This window comes from Rhinolophus hipposideros (assembly GCF_964194185.1).
Source record: "Rhinolophus hipposideros genome assembly, chromosome: 16".
Classification (NCBI taxonomy): domain Eukaryota; kingdom Metazoa; phylum Chordata; class Mammalia; order Chiroptera; family Rhinolophidae; genus Rhinolophus; species Rhinolophus hipposideros.
The window spans coordinates 35953794-35980578 of record NC_138062.1 but is presented as its reverse complement, the minus strand read 5'-3'; the positions used below and the strand labels follow the sequence as shown (position 1 = coordinate 35980578).

At 33.1% G+C, this 26785-nt stretch overlaps 1 protein-coding gene across 4 annotated transcripts in view; it reads right to left on the bottom strand.

Annotated features, from left to right (window-relative positions):
• NEK1 (NIMA related kinase 1) overlaps nt 1–26785 on the bottom strand; it is a 129035-nt gene that overhangs the window by 20983 nt on the left and 81267 nt on the right. For all 4 annotated transcript variants that reach the window (XM_081075469.1, XM_081075468.1, XM_081075471.1 and 1 more), the window contains 5 exons: nt 20698–20826; nt 18873–18929; nt 18563–18791; nt 12779–12931; nt 1963–2139 (listed from right to left, as the gene is read on the bottom strand). In XM_081075469.1, the coding sequence (XP_080931595.1) occupies nt 1963–2139; nt 12779–12931; nt 18563–18791; nt 18873–18929; nt 20698–20826 (745 nt within the window). The remainder of the gene's footprint in view (nt 1–1962; nt 2140–12778; nt 12932–18562; nt 18792–18872; nt 18930–20697; nt 20827–26785) is intronic.

Genomic DNA, 26785 nt, shown 5'->3' with positions numbered 1-26785 from the left:
AATGAGGCCAGCTGATGCCACACAGAGGAGAAGAACCTTCCCAATTCCTAAGCCACACAAGTATGAGATAAAATGAATGATTTTAAGTCACTAAGTTATGGGAGTAATTTGTTTTGCATCAATAGATAACTGAAACAGAATTTCGTACCTGAAAATGAGGGGCTGACATAACAAAAGCCTAAAACATATGCACTGGTTTTGGGACTGGGCAGGAGGCAGACGTTGAAAGGGCTTCGGGAGACTGTTGAAGAGAGGCTGGCCCGTGGGAAAAAGTTATTGGAGACCGGAGAAAAGGGGATTCTTGTTATGTAGTGGCAGAAAATTGGTACCTATGAAAACCAGGACTACAGAAAATATACCTAATAGATCCAATGATCCAGCTAAGGAGCTAGCTAAGCAGAACGTTCGAAGTGCCAGCTAGCTTCTAACAGCCTCTGAGAACGCACCAGAGAGAGAGAGAACTGTTTAGTTTGTACAGAGGATTTAGAAAAGAAAGTCCAAGATAATTCCTTCTAGGCAACAAAAGCTTCAAAGGAAAGACAAAGCTTCAAGACAAACATGAAAGTTAGGACAGTAAAATGTGGTCTCAGGGGAAAGATGAAGTCTAAGGTGCGGCCATAAAACCATCTGTTATGGCACAGAAAGATGTCTCACAGACTCTCTCTGCTAGACGAAAGGATTTCTATGAAATCTCAAGAGCACTGTCTCACAGAATCCTCAAAGACACCTCAAGGTAGAGAAGGGCCAGTATCAAAAAAAAATAGTGAATGTTAACTAACATTCATATAAAATCTACAAAATTATTCTACTTGCAGAAGCACCACTAGGAAAACATAGTTCAGTAGACAAGAACCCTTGAGGACGCCAAGTTTTGGTCTAAAGGAAGCACACTGACAATGCTAGTCCTGGGTGGACTTCAGAATTTTTATGGACCAGTGATTGTTATGTACTTCCCATTTTTCTTATTTTTGAAAAGGAGTCTCTATTCCTGTTTCATCATTACATTTTAGTTATATGAAAGACAAGTAACTTTCTCTTTTACTTCTACGTCTTCAGATTGAGACTAATTGTATTTAAAGAACTGTACCCAAGGCCTGACTTTTATAACAACAGCTTGAGACTTTGAGCCGATGTCATAATAAAATGAGGCTTTGAGAATGGATGTATTTTGCATGTGGGGGGAACGTGAATAATTTTTCATCCAACGGCAGACTATGGCAGGTTACAGATGGCTACAAGTTCTTTAGCACTCTTACCTTTGAAAGGTGGGGTCTGTTTTGCCTTCCTATGAATCCAAGCTGGCATGTGACTACTTTGACCAAAGAAGTATGGCAGAAGTGATACAATGCCAATTCTGAGATTAGCTTTTAAGAGTAGAATCAGCCCTTACTTAGGTATCTGTGAGCCCTGGACCACCACATAAGAAGTCAGACTACTTGCTGGAAAGAGTACAGAGAAAGGCCTAGAGACTACATGAAAAGGGAGAGGGGCCCAGCTTACCCAGCCTTCCAGGTATTTAAGTCATCTTAGACCCGTCAGACGAGCCTGGCTACAAGCTGAATCCCACCAAGCTATCCCAGACACAAAAGCACATAGTTCAAAAAAAAAAGAAATCATATTGAGCCAAGTCTTGACTCCATTCCTGACACACAAAACCATGACACATAATAAAATGATTGTTTCAACACTAAGTTTGGGGTGATTTATTGTATTGCAGTATATATACATATACATACATATATATATATATATACATATGAGTATATATACACATATATACATATATATATATATATACATATATATATATACAGACTAGTTACTAAAAGTATAAAAAGTAGTGAACCTAATTTGAAGTGAATCACCCAAACATATATACATATTTTGATGATTTGTTTATAAAGAAACAATTAAAAGTATCATTAAATTAAATACAACTCCTTTTGACCCACTAAAACATACCATCCAAATTTTCTTCTGGTTTCAATGACATCTGTGGAGATGCCTCACTAAACTTTGGACTGTTTCTATCAACAGAAGAAACAACAGTAGCTGATGGGTTCATTTCAAGTGAAATACATTTTACTTTTTCTTCTCCACTAATTAAGGGTTTGTAGTTCTCCCCTTCAGAAGAAATATCTGAAAAAACAAAAATGAGAAATCATGTTATGTTTTCACAGAGACTTGAATTTTACCTGTAACAGCATTTAGAACAAAGTACAAAAAGTGCATTCTTAAAACAGGTAATTATTAATTAAGCTGTGATATGTTAGAAATTAATAAATGATTAAGGTATATGATAGCCAAATTTCATTTTAATTATACATAATGATTTCTAGGGTAGTTAACCTATGGTTTACTATTTTTTCCCTTTTTTTTGAAACTAATACGTATATGCAGAATGGTAATTTAAAAATTATTAACCGTTTTTGTTTATTTCTGGTACTTGCTAGTTACTTCTCATTATCACAAACTCTCCATACTTTAACTGATACCAGGAAGAATGGATTTACCTCAGAACAACTTATTGAAGTTATCTACAAGATCCCAAGAGGTCCCTCCCATTTATTCCTTGAAGATGTTAACTTCCTAGCTCACCGTCAGATGTTCCTTCCCTAATACTGCCTTCCCTAGTTAGGTTGATTTCTATATCTACACCAAGAACCCTTCCAATATACGGACTTCCAGTTCCTCTCCAATGATCTGACATTCACCATACCTCAGTCACTCCAATGATCATACCTCAGAGACCGTGTCATTAATTACAGCTCCTCAAAATGTTCAATTTTAAATATTCTACCTTCTAATATCTAACATCCTATTTTTCCAGTTATCTCCCTCTACTACCCCAACTTTAAAAAATGTTACTCTAGCAGGACCTACAATGCACTGATCCTACCATGTGTTCTTTCCTTACCACCCCAATTAAAATTCAACTAAAGTCCATCATTATAATCATTCTCTTGCATACTTCCTCACCTAACTGTACTCCTGTGGCAAAATCCCAAGCCTTCATAAATTCAATTTTCTGCCTACTACGTCTGTAAACACATGGATGAAAGATTGGATAAAAACAGAACCTTGCTCATTGGTCTCGATTTCAATTCAAGCTGTCCTTTTTGTTGCGTGGTCTACCACTATAAAACACTGGGTTAGCAGGAACTGCTCTGGTTCAGTTAATTTCCTTAGGAAAAAAAGTTGTGTATAGGTATTTGTTAGTTGTTTTACCTTACTTCTTTCTAGCCAACAGAGGACAAAACTGTAGTGATGCTCATGTTTTGGAATATCTTCCTTTCACAACGCCTATCAACAAACTGATTACGGTAGAGGTCATCTGTGTTTTTGCTCCTTGGGCCTTAATTTTATGCTATAAAAATCACGTCTACTGAAATCAGGCACAAGGATGCCAGATAGCATCCTTACTATTAAAGATTGCTTTCCAGGGTCTACCAAATGTAGTAAGAAGAAAAAAAAATCTAAAGAAATATTAGACAAAAAACTGTTTCTTCTTACTGATGATATAAACTGAACATCTGGAAGATCTAAGATGTCAAGGAAAAAAACCTAAAAGTTTTAATAAAATAATTCAGTAAGGAGTCTGCATATAAAATTTTACATAGATAGAAAGAATAGCTTTATTTTAACTAGACATAGCAACTTAGAAAAGGAAATATAAATAACATATCACCCATTTTAAAGATAAAAATCCACATTGTATTACAATGAATTTACCAAAAAGAGTTTTAGAACTTAAATGAAGAAAACAAAATGTTACTGACAAACATAAAAGATTGGTACAAATAAAAAGAATATACTTAAATGCTTGAATTTACTAGCATAAAGATAATACTCCAGAAACCAATATATAAATTAAAACAATTCTAACACCCAGTTAGATAAAATGAACTTAAAATTCATTTGAAATAATTGCCTAAAAATAACCAAAAAAAATATTTTAGAATTCCGATTAGATTAATGATCTTACGTGTGTGTGTGTGTGTGTGTGTGTGTGTGTGTGTGTGCACGCATGCATAAATGTGTCTGTTACCTTTTTAATTTAAAGATTTGGGAAAAATTTTCCATCTAATATGGGAAATTCAGAAGATGTAAAGAAAAAAACATAATAGTATGAAAATTTAAAAAAAATTGCATGTCCAAAAACAGCATAAAAATAAGTGAAGCAGAGTGTGGAAAAACCTGTGATGACATACCAAATAAAGGTTATCTACATCAGATTAAAAATTCACAAGAAAAAGATAGGCAATGCAATACAGAAAGGACAAAGAATATAAAAATAATTTACAGAGAAGCAAATCAAAATGGCCAAAAGAATATGACATGATGAAATTCACAATCAGAGAATCACAAATAAAAATCAATGAAATACTTAACTTATAAGACTGGTAACAATTAAAAAAATACTGAAAATACTGACAAGGTCCCTTTAACATTTGAAAATCAATCAAAGCTATTTGCCACATTAATAAAGCAGAAAAATCATACACTCATCTCATTGATTCAGGAAGAGGATCTGATAAAATTCAACAATTCTTCAAAAACACAAGACTAGAGGGAATTCCTTAATCCGATAATGGGTATTTTTGAAAGAGATTTGAGTTAATATAATACATTTACTTCCTTAAATCAAGAACATGACACTCCTATTCAACATTCCACTGAATGACATTTCTTTGAAGAACAGAAATTGTTAATTTTACTACAGCCCAATTTATTCAGTCTTTTATCATTGGCATTTTTAAGGACAAGTTTAAGAGGGCAAGCCACTGAAAGACAAAATATATTTACAACACATATAATTAAAAAAGGGCTTCTATCCAGAATATACAAAAAAACTCCTAGAAACCAAAAGAAAAACAACACAGTGGAGCAACAGGCAAGACACTTGAATAGGCAAGTCAAAAAACAGGATATACTACATCTTGGCAAGGAATTTTTGGATGTGACACCAAAAATACAAGCAACAAAAGAAAAAATAAAGTGAGACTACAACAAACTAAAAAGTTCTCCACAGCAAATGAAACAATAAACAAAAGGAAAAGGACATCGATGGAATGGAAGAAAATATTTGCAAAGCATGTATCTGACAAGAGGTTAAATATCCAAAATATAAAAGGAACTCATGCAACTCAATAGTACAAAAAAATGGGAAAATTAGAATTAATTTGCTATAATTAATTATTATAGCAATTTAAATTACAGCAATTTAAAAAGGGGCAAAGGAATTGAATAGACATTTCTCAAAAGAAGACGTACAAATGGCCAACACGTATATGAAAAGGTGGTGAACATCCCTATTATTTAGGGAAATATAAAAACAAAACCACAATAAGAGATCATCTCACTTCTTTTAATATAGCTATTATCAAAAAGACAAGTAATAACAAATACTGGTGAGGATATGGAGAAAAGTTGTGCATTGTTGGTAGGTTTGTAAATTGGTGCAGACACAATGGAAAACAGTATGAAGGTTCCTCAAAATACTAAAAATAAAATTAGCATATGATCCAGCAACCTCATTCTGGGTATATATCTAAAGGAAATGAAATCAGCAGCTTGAAGAGATATCTGCACCCCCATGTTCACTGTAGCATTATTCACAGTAGCCAAGACATGGAAACAAACAAAGTGTCATCACAGATGAACGTGCATTATACATGGCAAAACACGGTATGTGAGGAGATGCATATGTTAATTGGCTTGATTATGGTAATCATTACACAAGGTATACTTACATCAAAACACCACGTTGTACACCTTAAATATATAAAATTTTTTATCTTTCAATCATAATTCAGTAAAGCTGGAGGGTGAAATAAAGACCTTTTTAGACAAACAAAAGCTGAGAGAATTTATAAACAGCGGATCTTCACTGTAGGAAATACTAAAGTTCTTCAGACTAAAGGAAAAATATACCAAATGGAAGAGTGCAACTTCAGGAATAAGGAGTACTGTAAAGAATCAAATGTAAGTATAAATTAATATTAATTGCTTAGAATAATAATGGCTCATGAGCTATATAAGATATATGAAAATAAAATATATAATAACAGTAGTATAAAGGGATGGAGAGAGATAAAGGAATAATATTGTTAAAAAAACAGGCATAGGTTAAGAAGGACTATAAATACTAAATTAAATACTTAATTAAGGTCGACTTAAATGAGCATTATGGTAGAATTAAACAAGGACACAAATTGTAATCTATAGGACCACAAGAAAAGGATAAATGAAAAATGTATAGCTACAAACAAATACAAGAAAAAAATGAAATGTTTGATTAAAACAAACGGAAAAATTAAAAGACTGAAAGGAATAAAAGAATAAAGAAACAAAGAACATATGGGACAAACAAAAAACGTATAGCAAGATTGTACATAGACTAAAAATCAAACCATATCATAATTATATTATAGATAAATAAACATTCAGATTTAAAGACAAAGATTGTTGGACGGTATTTTGGGATAAGAGACACACTGAAACATAAGGGGTCAGAAAAACTGAGAGGAAAAAATACAGAAGAAAATATACCAAGAAAACATTAACCAAAAGAATGTTCAGTGGTATAGATATATGAAATAGACTTTAAAGGATGTAATGATACTAGAGATAAACACAGACATATAATAATAAAAGGGTCAATGCAACAACCTAAACAATCAACGCAACAATCCAAATTGCCATGCATTAAATAATTTAGCTTTAAAAATAAGCAGCAAAAAGTGATAGAATTAAAATAACAAAATGACAAATCCACAAACAAGTGGAGATTTTATTTTAATACTCTTCTCTCAGTAGCTGATAGAACAAGCAGAAAAAATAATCAGTAAAATTATAGATTTAAACATTATGATTACACAAAATGACACAGAATATACACACATACAACTACACCCAGTAACTACAAAATACACCTTCTTTTCAAGTGAAAATGAAAAATTTACCAGACCATAAATCGGGCAATAAAGTAAGTCTCAAAAATTTCAAAGGACTGAGATCATGCACAGTATGATGTTCTATGACTACAACAAAATTTGAAAGATAACTAGGAAAACACCAAAATGTTACCAAATTAAATGCAAAATACTTGCAAATAATCTAAAGATCCAAAAGGAATTACAACATAATTGAATCCATAATTTAAATCTTCCCAGAGAAAACTCAAAGTGCAGATGGCTTCACAGGAGAATTCTTCCAAATACTCAAGGAAAAAAATAATATTTATCTTCCACAACTTTTCCAGAAAACAGGAAAAAAGATAGTATTTCCCAACTTGTTTTATAAGGCCAGCAAAACCTTGATACCAAAACACCATAAGCACCTTACAAAAAAGGAAAATTACAGACAAACACATCTCATAAATTATTTTCCCTGGCAGTGGGTGGAGGGGTTTCTATACAGTTAGAAAGGAAGAAAACAGTCAAATGTGAGAAAAAAATTTTACAGCAAATCAATGGATCAAATATTTAAAGACAAATAGAGAAATTCTAGGAAGACAGCAAAGAAAATAGTTTTGTTTTTTTTAAAAATTCTTCCTGAGTCCCTCTAAAAACAGACAAAATCAGGATAGCAAAACCAAATACCCATGACTAACATCCAAACCAAATCTAGGTGAAAAGTATCCTCACAAACCCTGAAGTACATGTTGAATGGGGGAAAAGTCACTGACAATCTCCAGACTCAGGTAATAATAGCATCTGTGCACAAGAAAAGGATGGGGAAACAAGGGGCACCTGACAGGCTGCAGATCGGGAGAATCCCACAACAGCCTGTAGGTATTCACACGCAAGCATGATGGGTCAATTTCAGAAGAGCAGCGGAAATGGGAATCGTTTTCACAAATTCCAGTTTGCAAGTAAACCGAAGGGGTTAATAGCAAAGGGTTATGGTACTCCAGGCCCTAAGAATTCTCAAAACTAACCAAGTGGTATTTCCTTCTAGAACAAAGTACCACATTGTGGAGAAACTGCTGGAAGGAGAATCCAAATTGATCTGTGCAGGGATAATAGAAACAAAGGAAAGAGAAAAATGGGGGAAAGCAACAGGGCCAGAAGAGCTCAGAAACTACAAGGCCATAATTCTAAAAAATGTCATGTAAGTAATAGAAGAGGAAGCTCTAAGCTCTGAAGTTAGAAAAGCTGTTTTGACTCACTTTTCCCTCCTGAATGTTTAGCAAATCTAATTTCACATACAAATAAGTAACATAATAGGGTTATTACTGAATTCTGTACAAAGTCATTATAAGAAAAAATAGAAGTAGAATGATGTGCCCCCCAGACTGGGATTTCCCAACTTTGGCCCTATTGGGTCAGGTAATTTGTTTTGGGAAGCACTTGTTACAGTATGCATTGTAGAAGACATACCAGCTTCTCTGGCCTCTATCCACTAGATACTCCTAGTATCCCTCCCAGGTGACAACCAAAAATGTCTTCAGGCTATGCCAAGTGTCCTCTCGTGGCAAAATCACCCTTGTTTGAGAACCACTGTAACAGATTAAGAAAACCCACAAAACAAATTAATATTAGTAACCTACAATTTAAAAATCAACTAGAAAAATGAAGAACATGATATAATAGAACAATGTAAATAGAACGAGAAAATAATCAGGATGAGGTAGTTGACAGAGCTCAGGAAAGACTAGAAAAAAGTCTTAGAAATAAAGATTATAGAACAAACACACATCATATAAACAAAACACACAACGTCTTAAGAGACATGGAAGGTGAACAGGAGAAAAAAATTAATTAAAAAAAGCGACAGAAAGGATTCAAGAGAAAGGGCAGAAAGAAAAGGCAAAAAAAGATTCAAAATACTCATAGAAATCCCTAAAGGAAAAAAACAGAAAACTATAACTCAAGAACACTCCTAAAATTGGGGACTGGGGCGGTATCTGGAAACCACATATTAAAAAAATACACCACAATGAGAAGAACTACAAAACTCTGATGAAAAATATCAAAGAACAACTAAGTAAATGGAGAGATTTTCCATGTTCATGGCTAGTTAGAGTCAATATTGTCAAGATGCTAGTTCTTCCCAATTTGATCTATGGATTCAACACAATCCAATCAAAATCCAAGCAAGCTATTTTGTGGATACTGACACACTGATTCTAAAGTTGATGTGAAGCGGCAAGAGACCTAGAAATGCCAACACAGTATTAAAGGAGAAGAACAAAGTTGGAGGACTGATACTATCCAACTTCAAGATTACTAAAAGCTACAGTAATCAAGATAGTGTGGTACTGGAATAAATAAATAGATCAACGAACAGAATAGAGCTCAGAAATACACCACGTAAGTACAGTCAACTGATCTTTAACAAAGTAGCAAAGGCAATTCAATGGAGAAAAATAGTCTTTACAAAATGTGGTGCTGGAACAACTGGACATTTATGAACAAATATGTATATATATCAAGAAACAGACCTACACTTCACCAAAAAAACCTCAAAATCGATCACAGACCTAAATGTTAACCTCAAAACTATAAAACTCCTAGAAGATACTATAGGAGAAAATCCAGATGGCTTTGGATTTGGCAAAGACTTTTTAGATAGAACACCAAAGGCACGATCTGTTAAAAAGAGAATAAATTAAAATTAAAAACGTTTGCTCTGTGAAAGACACTGTCGAGAAAAATGAGAAGAAAAGCCACAGGCTGGGAGAAATTATTTGCAAAAGACAAACACATGAAGGACTGTTAACCGAAATACACAAAGAATTCTTAAAACTCAACAGTAAGAAAACAACCCAATTAAAAATTCGTCAAAATATCTAAACAGACACCTCACCAAGAAGATATGCAGATGGCAAATAAGTATATGAAAAGATGCTCCACATCATGTGCTTTAGGGAATTGCAAATTAAAAGCATGAGATACCCTCACACATCTATTACAAAGGCTAAAATCCAAAACGTTGACAACAACAAATGCTTTTGCGGATGTGGAGCATCAGGAACTCTTTCATTTCTGATGGGAATGCAAAATGGTATAGCCACTTTGTTAGACAGTTTTGCAGTTTCTCATAAAACTAAACATACTCTTACCACAAGATCTAGCAATCCCACTCCTTAATACTCAGTCAAATGAGCTGAAATCCTATGTCCAGAAAAACACCTGTACACAGATGTTTATAGCAGTTTTACTTGTAATTGCCAAAATTTGGAAACAACCAAGATGTCTTTCAATAGGTGTGTAACCTATATAAACAAACTATGGTACATCCATACCATGTGTTCTTATTTAGCACTAAAAACAAATGAGCTATTATGCTAGGAGAAAAGACATGGAGGAATCTTAAATGCATATTGCTACGTAAAAGAAACCAGTCTGAGAAGGCTATGTACTGTTCAATTCCAACTATATGATATTGTGCAAAAACCAAAACCACGGAAACAGTATAAAGATCAGTGGTTGCTAGGAGTTTGGTGGGAGCAAGGGGTAAATAGGTAGAACATAGTGGTTTTGGGGGGCAGTAAACTATTTTGTACGCTACATGGGTGGACATATAAATCCATAGAAAGTGCAACACCAAGAATGGATCCTAATGTAAACTATGAATTTTGGGTGACAATAATATGCCAATGTTGGTTCATCGATTGTAATAAACGCACCGCTCTTGGAGTGGGGGGATGTCGATGGTTGGGCAGCTGTGCATACACGAAAGGAAGGAGTACATGGAAACTGTACTTTCTGTTCAATTTTGCCATGAACCCAAAACTACTTTATTAAAAAAAAAAGTCTTTTAAAAGAATGAAAATAAATACAACATGTACTAGAAAAATAAACTGAACACCAAAATACATTTTAAGAAAACTATTGGACTTTAAGGATAAAGAAAGATATCCTTTGAGCATCCAAATAAAAAGATTGAGTCATTTATAAGAAAAAGATAATAAGTTTGTCATCAGACTTTCTCACAGTTATGCTTTACGCCACAATACAATGGAGTTATAAAGACATTCAAGGAAAGGAAATGTAAGCAACAAATTTATATTCAGTCAAATTGACCTTCAGAAATAAAAGTCTTCAGACAAACTGTTATGAATTTGCAAAATTTCTGGTCATACTGTTCATATGAGCCCTTCCTAAGGCATCTATTATAAAAAGAGCTTAAGACAATCACAATGATGAAAGAGACATTGGTATAAGGATTGGAAGACTGAAGAACACTGCAAGTCCTTTATGTTTGTCATTTAATCCACAAAACAATCCCTGATAATACTATTTCCATTCTACACATGTAGAAACTGAATGTCCAAGTCAGAGGAACTGGCACATGGTTTCTGGGAAAGTGATGGAACCAGAATTGGAACCAAAGCCCACTCTCTTTCCACAACATGTAGCTACTCCCACATACACATTAAATAACCTTTGTAAGAAAAAAAAATAACCTTTGTGCCTTTTCATATGGGGAATTGCATATTGCGTGGAATTTCATTCTCAACCTTACCTCCGCCAAATCACTTGCTTTCTGTGGCTTTCCCTGACCCCAAAGGGCCACATTATCATTAATGAAACTATACAGTATTGACAGCATAAAGTCTCCTCAACTGTGGCTCCATGGCATTTCACACAAACACCACTTCTGTCACAGACTCTGACACATGTGATATCCTTGATGGTAGGAACTGTGACTTTGTCTTAAAATTCCAGCACAGAGTATATTCTTCTAAGTAAACGTATTTAAGGGAAATATTTAAGGGAAATATTAAAAGAGAGCAGATGACAACTCTGGGAAGCCTTTAACTATCCAAAATAAAGTTAACTACTTAAATATCTGTGCTCTTTCCCTTTTCATGCGATATTGTGACTTATTTGTTTCCATTTGTCTGTCCTCTGAGAGGAAAGATGATCTTTAACTCTTTGTAGTTTTACCACCTAACATGTAACAGTTTACACAGCTAGATAAGTGTTTGATAAATAGCTGGCAAACAATTAAAAAAAAGACATCATAAAATAAAATACTTCTCAGTTCCAATTCTATGCAGATGGATTATATTAATATGGAGAAGGAAAGCCCCACTTTCACATTGCCTAAGTATTACCATACACCAAATGACACATATAAGCAATACAATTTTTACTTAAGAGGAATCAGAATCTGATGTTTTTAAAGTCTTAGTTCTAATGGGAATGAATATATGTGGGACCTTTAGACTACAAAATACACATATTTGTGCCTAGACACAACATAAAAAAATACTATATTTAACTTCCTCTTCACTTGAATAAGCTGTCAAATCTGAAAACACTCGTTTTATACACAGACACTTTTTTATGCATATCTGTAATACCAAGACCCACAACACTCATGGGTCATAAATGTTTTCCTCACAAGAATTCATCCTCCCCAGTCCTAGGATAATTTGTCATACTTACTACATTTATCTTTGAGTCTTTTCATCAACCTAATTACTGAATCCACTTAAAACATACACCATTCATCTCAATGTAATGCTCCTCTATCTTTACTCATGTAAAACATTGTTCTGACTATTCTACATTTCTGCCTCTCCCAAACACATTTCCTTTTAGTTTTAGTTCCCATCCAGGTTATATCAGATCAAAACTCAAGACTACCATTTGAGACAGTTACCCTGAAAATAAAACTAATCTCCATCTAACTAGAAAATTATTATAACAAAAAATAACCTGTTACAAATAATTCATTTATGTAGAAACATCTTAAAGTACAATTTAATTTTTAATATTACTTCTAGAATAGGGCAAAAAAAAGTATAGTTTCTGCTTACCACTTTGAAATGTTGTGTTTTCCAATAGTTCAGTCTGAAGTTGTATTTCAGCTTCTCCAAGTATCTTTAGAACAGAATCTGTAGGGCTTTTCCCCCAAACTCTTCTTGGAGATCCTCCAGGATCTAATTTAATAACCTCCCCCACTGTATGTTCTATAAGATATAAAAAATAATTTTTAATGGCATAATAATATTGCATTATAAGGCAGATTTAAGGTATTCTATCCAATTGAGTGCTTCATGAGAAAAAAAAAAGGTTATATCACAAAGAGATGATGATGATAATGCTTAACAAAAGACTTCCAGGGAATAAATGAACAGAAGCAATTAATGTTAGTAATAAAAATATCTATAATTGCCTTTTTAAATAGGAATTAAACTGTAGTTTTCGGGAATATAAAAATAGAAAAAACATTATATTTATATAAAATTTTTATTTGAGAAAAATGAAAAAAAAAAGGAAACCTAAAAATTGAGCAATAATTTGGGAGAGCACCAAAAACAGATAAAATATAAAGTAAATTTTTTTCTATAAATTTAATTGAAGAGAATAGAAAACACATCCTAAGATAAATAGCACTTATGGATTAAAAGTAGAGAAAGTATTTCTAAGAAATTTTGTTTGCATTTATCGTATGTATATTAAGTAGGCAACTGACACTTTCGTTTTGAAAGCAATAATTTGTGGTAAACCTTAAAAATAAAATATAGGAAAGCAAAAAATAGAATATTATCTATTGAAGTCTGAGTCTTTAGAATGTTTGTTAATAATTCGTTTAGCATACAGGTACCTAGTAGTAATAGACAGTAAACAATCTCAAATAGTATGGGTTATAAGTCACATAAACTTTCAGTTAACTAAATACTCATTGATACAAAGTTTTGTGTACCAGTGCCATGAAAGCAAGTACTTGCAAATTAGCAGGTAATACTCAGTTTGTACAGCCAAAACAACTATCAATAGGCAACTGATTTTTTAAAGACAAGATTAGCTGATTCTTGTGTTTCTCGTCTGCATATAACTTTTCCTCCCATTTAAGATAATATGGCAGGGATTTTTTTCCATCTCTATAAAATTTACATCTCTCTACCTCTATCCCCATCACACTGGCGATAATCTTTACCTCAGAGGTGCTCTAAATTATCTCCAGTCCCACCATCTGAAAGATCTCACATCAGTTGTGTCTGCCCTCAGATTCATCTATCTATTTAATGACCATTTTTTATGAATAAAATCAGTGCTACTATTAAGGAATACAAAACATGCAGTACAAGCCAGATGAGCTTATTTTAAAAGTTTATGTTATAAAAGAGAACACAGGCAAAAGATACGTAAATGAAGAAAATAATTACCGTATGTGATTATTAAAAATAATAAATATTACTTATTATATAATAATATGATAATAAACAAAAATAATAAATAATATTCTATTATATAATAAAATAATAAATAATATTTTTATTAATAAATAAACAATATTCTATTATATAAAAATTAATAGAAGAGGTTTACTTTTAATAGAGTGCATAAACGTGAAGAAAAGGTTTAAAGAAATTGGATGGTGAGTGTAGATAATAATCCAGTATGGCAAATGCAGATTCATAAAATTAAGATAGCTAACTGTAACATAAAGTTCTTCGATAGTTCTGAAAAGAACAGTTTTCATGGAGTAGTTGGGGAAAATAAAGCTTGGTTGAAGCAGATTAAGGGAGAATGAAAGGAAAGGAATTGGAATTGTAAATAGATGGCACTTTGAAGAGCTCTGCTATAAAGAGGACTTCAGAAATGGGATAAAAGTTGAAGAATAGGGACAGCAAAGAAAAGAAAAAAGCAGCCATGCAAAGAACTTACAGGAAAGAAGAAAGGGGAAGAGGACTATGAAAAAGAGAGAGCTTGGCAGATTTTAAGATGGGAGAAGTGAGAATATGTAGAATGAAATGGATAGTGTCAATAAGCAAGGGAAAAGCACAGGAGAGTCTCGTAGTAGACTAATAAAGGGACTTAGGATTTTTACTCTAATAACAATGGAAATCAATTAGAATTTAAATTAGAGAGTGATGTGATATACTTTGCCCTTCTAATTATCATAAAATATTTTCAAGTCTCTTTTTTATAAGGTTACACTGACTCTACATCGCTACCAAGTAACACCACCCTGCATTTCTTTTCCCTTTCACAGATCAGCTTCCTTAAAAGGTTCTAAACTCCCTCCCTCTCTCTCTCTCTCTCTCTCTCTCTCTCTCTCTCTCTCTCTCTCTCTTTTCACTTCCTCACCTTCCATTAGCTTCTTAATTCCCGATTCCATATCTGCCCCTAGCACTCCAATGAAATGGCTTTTATCAAGGTCATAATGCCTCTTCCTGAACAAAACCAGTGTAAATTGTTTAGCCCTCAACATCAAGTGTTCTCTTCTTCTTTTTAAATCTATGCCACACTCCCAATCTTCCTAACTCTGACTGTTCCTCATTTTCCTTCGAAAGTTCTTCTTTCTCTGACAAACTCTTAGAAGTTTCACATAAAGCCCTTAGAGGTCTGCCCCTGAGTATACTCGAATCTTAACTATGTTGTCTTTTCTTTATCATATTCCAGTTAAGGTCATTAATAATTTTTGTCTAGATTAGTGCAAGAGCTTATAAAAACTAGTCTCAAGGACTTCCTAATTATGAATAAGATGGAATAGGATACCTAGGGTTATACTATTGCCTAAATAACAAAAACAAATGGACAAAATATATAAAACAACAGTTTCAAGACACTGGTAAGAAGTAGTGAAGAACATGGATCTCTTAGAGAAAAAAAACAAATAAGATGATCCCTATGATTGCCCCAGCTGGCTGTCTTGAGAGAGTTTCCAGGCTGCAACTCAAAAGAGGGAAGAGTCCAGTACACTTCCCAAGTTTAGGAGACGGAACTGGGATTCTTGGGAGACCACGGCAAGTAGAATTTCAGAGAATTCCAGAGATTTGCAGAGTGTGGCTCTTGAATATTCACTACAGTAGTGATCTGAGCAAATGTATGAGAAAACTACCCATGGAAGAAAAAGGACTACCCAAAAAGATTACGGGGAACGCAAGGCATAAAATATTGGCTGTTCTGACCAGCCAGAATGGAGAAAGTCATAATTCATGGTATATTGGGTATTCAGAAGGGTTTAATCTCTATAGTGGGGAACAATTATCACTAGACATGGCTCTGATTTCACCTAACAAATACTAAAAACAAGACATGAATGGATCAAACTGAGTCCAACTAACTTAACTGCATTCCAGAACAAAGCTGCAGAATAACTACAGAAACACAAAAATACCTAAGCACCCAACAAGGTAAAATTCACAATGTCTGGCATCCAATGGAAAGTTGCCAATCATACAAAGAAGCAGGAAAAGAATGAGGAGAAGAATCACTCAATCAAAAATGGACCAAGAACTGAGACAGGGAAATACTACAGGAGAGAGCCTGTTAAAATTAGCAGGCAAGGACATCAATAAAGTTTTTATAACTGTATTATGTATGATCAAAAATTAAGTAGAGACATATATATATACATATATATATGTGTGTGTGTGTGTGTATATATATATATATATATATATATATATATATATATATAAAATGAGTGTGTGTATGCACAAATCAAACTTCTAGAGACGAAACTCCAGTATCTGATACGAAAAATTCACTGAATGGGATGAATAGATTAGATTTAACAATGCAGAAAAAAAATAAGTGAATTTGAAACTAGAGCAATAGGAAAATACAGGAAAAAAAAGAATCTGAAAAATGAAAAGAGTATCATGCAGTTATAGGACAACTTCAATCTGCTTAATGTACATGAAATTGCAGTCTCTGAAGAAGAGAAGGGGTGCAAGGCACAGAAAAAATATTTGAAGAAATATTAGCAAAAAAATTTCCAATTTGATGAAACTTGTAAACCCACAGATCCAAGATGCTCAACAAACCCCAACGAAAAGAAACATGAAGGAAACTACAATAAGGTACACCCAAAATTGCTGAAAACCAATGATAAAGACAAATCTTGAAAACAGTCAGAGAAAAATGGCATGTTACAAAGAGAGGAACAAAGATAAGGGTCATGTTTCTTGTCTGAAACAATGCAAATAAGATGACAATGGAGCAACATCTTTAAAGCACTGAAAAACAAAATTGCCAACCTAGAACCCCATACTCAGAGAAAATATCTTTTAAAAATTAAGGTGAAATAGTTTTCATTATATAAAAGTTAAAAGAATCTATCACCTGCATTGAAAGAAATGTTAAAAGAAGTCCTGTCGTCAGAAGGAAAACAATATTACATGGATATGTGAATCTAAACAAAGAAAATAGGAACACCAGAAATGGTAATTACACAGATAACACAAAAAGATTATTTTTCTGACTATTTACATCTCTTTAAGGATAATGAGAGTTCCAATTCCTAAGAAGATGGAGTAAGCACCTATCAACCTGTGTTGATAACTTACCACTGAATACAGCTATAAAAGCCATAACAAAATGCATGAAGCAACTATTTGAGAACTCTGAGAAGCAAAAGGATAGAGAAGAAGACAAAAACTCAAAGCACCACCAAAGCAGTGGTAAGTTACCATTCCCCCCAACCCCCAATATTCCCCAGTCAGGATTCAACATGCCAGAAACCCAGATGTGGGCGCTTTGTTTTAAAGATTCCCCTTTGCATTCAGAGTAAGTTCATACCGTTTGGCAGAGCCAATGCACAGGACCCTTCATAATCTAGTCCAGTTTACTTCTTCCAAGGCTTCTTGCTTGCTAGTCTTTGTCTTGAATTCTGAATTTTAGTTATCCATGCTGAGTTATATTGAGTTCCCTTAGCGTCACATGTCTCACTTTGGGGTTCTAGCAATTCTCCATCTGAAACACTGTGCTTTGGTTTAGCTAACTTTTTATTCCTCAGCATGTCACTTTTTCCAGAAATCATTGTCTTGGCTCTCACAACAATGATTTATGCCCTGATACATATTTTTACAGTAGCTATGATATGATTATTCCTAGCATGTTACTTATCCACTGCAACGAACTGCCTCTTTATTTGCCTCCCTCCCTCTCCATTAGATCCTACGCCCCCGAAGGGTAGCGACTATGCCTTAATCATTGTTGCACCCTTACTGCTTAGGAGCATATGGCATATAATGGGACTCAATAAAGAACTGTTAAATAAGTAAACAAATAAATGCTATGGAGTCTTTAGACTTTTCTCTGATGCAAAGAGGAATTCTAAGAAAATACTCCACATCAAAATATTACTTAAAACTATATTTCGCTAGTTGATGGTCAGACTCGCTGTTTTAGAATGTAAGCTCCACAAGAGCACATGTTTGTGTTCATTCATTGTTCTATCATTAGCGCCTAGGAAAATAGTAGGTGCTCAGTAGTTATGGCTGAATAAATGAATCATCAAGTGAGATATTCTCAATATTCCTGCTAAACGCCTTAGAGACCTTTCTGAGATTTTGTCAAAGTTTACTACTCTGGATCTCATCAAGAATTATTCCATGTAACAGATCAGAAAGGATTAAGTAACAGAAATTAAATATGTATCAGTTCCCTCTCTCACACTTCACATTTTTGTATTAAAATTCTTGCTATTATTAAGGCTGATTAGTTTTTCATTTTTCACCTACCGGTATTATGTGAAATTCTACTAGTCTCTTCCAATCCCTTTAAGTGTTTTCCTTCAGAGTGTCAGGAATACAACTTTACATGTGTGCTAGACCAAAACAGAATCTGAACACTTTTATACATACTGTCAGTTGCAAAGGAGGACGTATTCAATGTAAAGTCATCCAGAGGAATCACAAGCTGACCTCCCGCCTCCCATTTCTTGCGCTCAGATGAAACCGACTTTTCTTTCTCCTGCTCTTCGGTATCCTCATGAACAATTATCTCATGCGTATCAGAGCGGCACTGTTTCCCTTTTTCATCTTCTTGAGCTTTAAGATTTTGATTTAATCTACGTAGTATTTCTCGTTTACTCTGAAACAGTTAAAATGCTATATTTTAATATGTATACAATTAAGTAAAATGATCGAGAAAAAAACTGAAAATTGTACCTACTGAAATAGCATTGTTAGCCTTTTGCACTTCTTCTGAGGTTTCCTGGGTTAAACTGTCCTTTAAACACAGATAAATACAGAGTAGAAATGTTATTTTTAAAGTCTTCCTTAAAGGTTTTGATACTTTTGTTAATTTTTGTCATTAAATTGTTCCTTGTGAGTTAATGTATTCCTGTAAGTAACCCAGCTTCTTTCATTATCAGCAGTGAGAAACAGTTAAATATAATCAGGTAATAGCGTTAATACATAATAGAGGGACCAATTCTCAATTATTTGTCATATTTTTGAATTACTGATTGCGTATTTAACTATATCCTCTTCCTCTTGGGCACTTGATTTTTTGATAATTTTAAGTCAATTATGGAAATAAAAAGAAAACTAATTCATATACTCTCTTAATTAGAGCTGGGGTAAGCTTTGATGAGTAAGTAATTCAATATCAGCTGTGTTACTTTGAAGCTGTCATTGCTCCATGCACACATGAATTCTTATTAAGCCATACAACTAAACATAATTGAGAATTGGCTTTTCTCCCTAAGCAAAGAGAGTAACAACGAGTCCTGAGTCCCATGTACTAATGATAATATCAATTTTGTCTTTTGATTAGTAAAATCAAAGCAAGCTTAGACCACCTAGGATTTTTAAATACATGAAAAGAAGAAATTAGTAGTTATGAAAGCAAAGGTATCTAGAAGACTCAGAGTATGAAAGAGCAATTCTCAAAGTTTTAAGTAATATTTATCAAAAAAACACATAAAGAAAAACTATTTAGTTACATGGATTACTTCAATTATGTACTATTTGAGAAAAATGCAAAAGAGTGTAATGGTCAGTTTTAAAGTAATACATGTAACGAGACAAAGAGCATTTTACCCAGTAGTCAGGAGTTTAGCAGTTGCTACAACCAGAGAGAGATGAACAGCTACTTGAGATGTGAAACTGGGTACCAGGAAGGGAACCACACAGTGGTATCTAAAGTTGAAGTGAACAATGTAGTACATGCAAAGTTGTTATGAGAAAGAAAAAGAGACTAAACCTACTTGAGAAACAATAGTTTCTTATATGAAGTTCTTGACAGTGACCAAGAAACTTGTATTTTCCTACTCAGCCTTATTTTCACTATAAACACAAAGGCTGTAAAAAATTGGTGTAATAACATCACGATTGTCTGCAAAAACTTAATGAAACTCAACAATTAAAAGGCACAGACATTAATTATCAGGAAAGGAGAAAAATCATGTTAATATGTTATATGATTCAGTAGACATTTTCCCTTTTGTCTGTTGAATTCTAGGCTGAAATTCCACATCATGTGCCCATTTCCCTTAACCCTAAAACAGAGTTTTCAAATTTTAGATGGATACCTGACACATATAACACTTCCGAGTTTAAATTATCTGCTTGTCCACCCTCTATGTTTTACTATCCACTTGGCATGGTAGAGATTCAGAAATAGAAGGTAAAAGAAATAACTAATGAATTAAGTGTGATTATACTGAGTCCTCTAACATGTTATGCTAAAAAACTTAAAATAAATGTAAACACATCTTAGGTAATTACTTTAAGTACCAAGGTGACATTATTTCTTAAAAAGTAAACCTTTGTTAATTGTGAAAGATGGGGCATTTTTATCTATCAGGTCCTAGACATAAAACTTAAGATCACCGAGGCTCTAATATTCAGAGTAAACCATATGCAAAAATCTTAAGAAGTAATTTTTTTCTCTAGGAAAACTTAATAGGACATTTGAAATTAACAGTTTCACTAAATTTAATCCTTTTAATAATCTTTTGACTTTGAGGATTTCTAAGTTTTAGGAAACTTACCATACCCACTTCTTTCAAAGCTGAAGTCACAGAAATAACAGATCTCATCTGTTGCTTTGATGGAGAGCCACCTGTTTCATGCTGTCCCAAAGGAAACATATCAGAACCCTTTCCTCCTTTAGCAACCATCTGTAATAAAGAATTTAAATACACATGTGGAATTTCATGTTTGCAAGGAATGGAGAGGTAAAAGGTATATATATAAGATCATTGTTTGTTTATATACTCTATCCACAATTAGTTTTTTTCATTCCTCAATTTTCATAATGCAAGGCAACGTGCTAGGTGCTGAAAGATCTGTGAATGAAGAGAAACATTTCTGGCCTCAGATGTAAACATAATTACATTTCATGTAGTACTAAATAATTCCTTTCCATTGTTTCATAAAATGATCTTAAAAAACAAACTGTCGTTTAAAAGATTATATATTAGTCCTCTCACTTTAGTTTTAAATACATAACAGCATTTGGTAAGAAGAAAAATATGTTTTATTTATGAATCTTATACTTCAAAAAATGCTTCTGCAATTTCTGCAAGTTTAGTACAATCTTAAAGTTTGAACATCCATCATACAACATAAGAACCCTCATTATAAATATGTCAACATAAATGAGAATGGAAGAACTGCTATGTACAAATAATAAGATTTATGCCACTAAAAACATGTTTGTTGTAGTTGTATGTGTTTATTTTACCTTGCCATTTAGACTCTAAACAATGTGAAATAAGATTCTAAATCTTTACCAAATATAAGGAAATGGCATTTACAGGTATGATCATAGTCACGTGGCAGCAAGTCTGCTCCCTACTTCTAACTCTTCTTCAAACCAGTAAATAAGAATTTCTGATGGGTATACATTTCAAATATTTATTGAGCATCTTCTAAGCATAATGTAGTAACATAATTCTAATATTTAGTCGTCTGGACTTTCATATTACACCAATATGTGTTGTTCAAAAGAAGATGGAAGAATCTAACACAATGCTGAAGGAGAAGAACAAAGTTCAAGGAATGACATGACCTGACTTCAAGCCTTACTATAAAGCTACAGTGTGGTATTGTTGAAAGAACAGACAAGTAGATCAATGAAACAGAACAGAACTCAGAAACAGATCACATGAATTTGGTCAACTAATCTTTATCAAAGGAGCAAAGGCAATTCAATGGAGAAAAGATAGTCCTTGCAGTAAATGGTGCTGGAACTGGACATCCACAAGCAAAAATAAAAAAATGTACCAAGACAAAGACCCTACACACTTCACAAAAATTAACTCAAAATCTATCACAGAGGATGTGGAGCAACAAGAACTTACTTCTGATAGAAATGCAAAATGGTACAGAGACTTTGTTAGACAGTTTGGCTGTTTCTTATAACACTGAACATACGCTTACCACACGATCTAGCAATCCCCCTCAAATGACGTGAAATCCTATGTCTGCAATAAAACCTGCACACAGATGTTTATAGCAGCTATTTTTGTAATTGCCAAAATTTGGAAGCAACCAAGATGTCCTTCAATAGGTAAATGGACAAAAAAAAGTGGTACAAACATGGGATATTATTCAGTACTAAAAAGAAATGAGCTATCAAGTCATGCAAAGACATGGAGGAAACTTAAGTGCATATTACTCAGTGAAAGAAGTCAATATGAAAATGCTACATACTGTATGATTTCAACCATATGACATTCTGGAAAGTCAAAACTATGAAGACAATAAGAAGATCAGTGGAGACAGGGGCTGATGGGGGAGTGGAGTTGGAGGGAGGGATGAATAGGCAGAGCACAAAGGATTTTTACGGTACTGAAAATACTCTGTATGATATTATAATGATGAATACATGTTATTAGACATTTGTTCAAAACCACAGAATGTAAAACACCAAGTGTGAACTGTAATGTAAACTATGGACTTTGGGTGATGATGAGTCAGTGTAGGGTCATCAACTGTAACACATGTACCACTCTGGTGGGGATGTTGACAGTGGCTGTGCATGTGGTGGGGGGGGGGTAGGCAGGAAATCTCAACCTTTCGCTCAATTTTGCTGTGAACCTAAAACTGCCCTAAAAAAATGAAGTCTTTATTAAAAAACAAAAAAGAAGATGTAAATACTGCTTTTTAATCCCATAATTCAGCACTGTGAAGCAAGTACACTGATGCTTTATACTATAAATAACTTTAAAATTCTAGTGCTCACACAACTGAGTATTATCTCCTTGAAATATTTTAAAATAGAAATATTTTAGAACTTTATGATTATCTTATTACCACAGAGTATATTCAAAACAGGTACCATAAATTGAGGAAATAAAAACAAGCTCCAATTAGATCTGAACAAAGAGCCACATTTTTGGAAGAGGTATGTTATTTCCCTAGATGATTATTTTGAAGGAAACAAATTAATTTGGAGGTACAAATTCTGCATTATTATTTAAATCAGCAATCATTTCTCTACCACTTATCATATTTATTGATTGTATTATACTATTTCGCTTAAAAATGATTTCTTTTATTTCAATAATCTGAGGTGATTTTTGTGAGACAGTATACAATATCTGATTAAAATTAATTAATCAACATAGTCAAAGATGTATTGAGTGCCAAGCAGTGCCAGATAATGGATATCTAAAATGAATGGTACATGTGAGGTGACAGATGTGTTAACTAACCTTATTGTGGTAATCATTTCACAATATATACACATCAAATCATTATGCTGCACATGTTATACTTATACAATGTTATCTGGCAATTGTATCTCAGTAAAGCTTGGGGAAAAACCCAATATATTCTAGACCAGAAGTAATGGCAATAAATAATCTCAAGCCAAAAAAATAAAAGAAAAACAAAGCAAAATGAGTGACACAGTGCTTTGTTTCAAAGGATTAAGAGCTAGAAGATAAAGGGGAACACATAAATCAATTAGTATGTTACAGAGAAATAAAAGTAGATCGATGTGTGCTAAGTGATCTGGGGAAAAACAAACAAAATAAAAACCAGAGAAAGAACAGGGTAAAAGCCCCGATGGAAGAAAGTGGGAGCCGCCTTTCTAGAGTAGCCAGGTTGAATGGCCATTCATTGTTTAAGGTCATATAAAATACAGTTGAAGTAGCACAGTTCTACACTCAAATTCCCACTCTCCTTTACTAGTCCTGTGATTTTTCATTGTTTCTTATCTTCTCTAAATTTCAAATTTTTTCTCTCTAAAATGGGAATGCTGTATGCATTGTCTCCTTGCTGTATGGATTAAATGTGATAATTTATGTAAGGTGTACAGCTGTGGTCCTAATAAATGGTAGCAACTATTATAGTTCAGCAAAAACTTATTTACTTTTTAGTAAATAAGGTTACTTGGCTTCAAACCTAAAAATCTAGTTTTAATACCCAATGAAAAAACTTGCCCAAAGCAATATAAAAACAAAAACCTCCCATAATGGGAATTTAAAAGTTTTTGCACTGCACAAGGTTTTATGACACGGAAGTCAATAAGCAGCAGAAACCTGAAAGAAAATACTTCATATTATAAAACTTAAAAAAACTAAGATTTAAAAAAATGATCAGGAGTAATTTAATTGTATGAATAATTAAATAGGAGAGATAATATGACTTTAACCAATTTCACTAAATAGCACCAACTTCCCTTCTCAACCTATGATACAATTTGCATTTATGCTTATAAAGACTATCTCTAAAGTAATTTCCAAAATTATTTGGCAGATGCCTATGAGAGGAAAGTTAAGGAGACTCTCAATAAAAGAAAAGAAGTCACCCAGATAGCCACTCTTCTGACTAACTATACTTCATTCATCTATACCCTTTTAAAATGATTATCCACATACACACGCAATTCTTATACAATTTAAACAAGGCACTGGTGTAACTCTCTGAAATTGTAGACATTTGGTCTAATGAAAATTTAAAAACCTTTTGGCAATATTTAGCACATATGTCCTTACAGAATGGTGAAAGTCACATAAAGGGATTGAAAATCCTTTATCCTGACCTTCTAGTCTTATGATGTAAATTATATTGAATAGAGATATTTCTATATTAATCTTAACCTTAAAAGAAACCTAAAGTAACAGAGACAAAAATCTGTTTATTGAGTTAAACAGGGTATGAGACCAAAGATAATCAAATTCAGAACAATGTTGAGATTATGCTCAGATACAGATCTCCATGAAATTCTCTTCACTAGTTATCTTTGTACCTACAGAAACAAATATTTTCTTAGAATTAAAAGAAGCTACTTTAATGAAGAAAATGTTTCACACAATACTATTAAAAATTTACTTTGTATTATATCAAAATCTGTCTGGCTGACAAATATACGGCTAATGACTGGTATAGAATCTATAGATCTGATCTAATGTATAAGACAAAGTTACAAACACCTTTGTAATAATGATATCCAGCAGCCTTCAGTAAATACTTTTGTTCTATAATCAAGTATACACTAGTTTCTCCCCTGAGTCAACTAAGCTTAACAGATCAGAAGAAGCTGAAACAATGAACAAGCAAAGAAACTCAGACATTTGAAATCTAAAGTAAAGAACAAAGATCAACAGAACACCCTACTAACTCTTACTTAATAACAAAACTACCTCAGGTTTTTTTTTTAATTTAAAGGTAATTCGGGTAACTACTGAGACATGAAAACATCATTATAAGCCAAAGTTATACATATCACTAACTTATTGATTAGGACAGTAGAACTTGGGCTTTCTGTATAAACATCATGGATATATTACTTATAACCTGAATGGTAAGGTTATTATTAAATGTTAACCAGATCTTGAGATAGAAGAAGATAATAACATATTTTTAAATTGTTATAAGAAAAAGCATCAGACTGAGTCCTTAATTCAGAAAGTTGATCCAATATGACAACACAAAAATTAAATAAACTAAACTAAGAAAACAAAGTTTCACAGAAGACAAAAGCAAAACCTCAAAACAAACAAAAAAAACCCATTTTGTTAAAAAATTGGTCACCCAGTTAAATCTAGAATACATATTTCATTTTAAGTACAGTTTTTTAAAATTTTTAATTTTTTAAAAAAAATTTGCAACAGGAATAAAACATTGACCTGAAAGTTTCGTAAGTCAGGTTGAAAAAAAAACAAACAACAAATTGCTTTAGGAGCCTTTTTTTCCTAGCTGTTTTCTTATCAGTTTCATAAATTCAAAACTTTTCTACAAAAGACCTTTAATTATCTCTGCAAAACTGCTTCTATTTTACCTGTTAATTATACTATTTGCTAAAAATTAACCAGCAGTGCCACCAAATGACAAAGCTAAAAATTTCACCAAATAGTGAGGTCAGGTTTATAACACATGAAACTATCAGTTGATCTACTCTTGAAGCACAGATAAATACAAATACTATTTTATCTATGTTGAACAATTAATAAAGATTTAATATATTAGGCTAGTGCAAAAGTAACTGTGGTTTAAAAGGTTAATTGCAAGAAACCACAATTACTTTTGCACTAACCTAATATGTTAGAAAAAGATTATTAAACGGCCTGATTTCATATTTTGAATATAGAGCAATTCCACACGTAATTTTACACAGCTTAAAGATAAAGCATGGCCAAATTTTATCAAATTCATATTTAACTTCTCAGAATTCTCTCTCTAGAGAGCTAAAAATATAAAAGTATTTGTATGAATAATTTTCTGAACTAATATTGCTATAATGCATTTTCTAAAATGTCTACGATAAGAATATCCCAAGGTAGCCAGAAAGGGGGGCGGGTATTCTTACCCTGGAGGAGGACTATAAACCTGTATTGGTGGGGAGGATCCAAAAATAGGACAAAGATAGAAATAGAAATGAAATAAGAAACAGCTAAACACAGTTAAATAGAAACTTGTCATATTCAAAATACAGTCTAGATAAATTAGAATTTATCTAATTCTATTTTTCATTGAATTTTAGTTATTAAATGCAATGCTACCCTTTTTAAAAACTGAGTATCTTTCTTAATATGTTTCACTCACAATATGAACATATATGCTGGCTGAGAAAGGCAACACTATATTATCGGGGGTGGGGGACCCTATCATCATACATGAAAATTA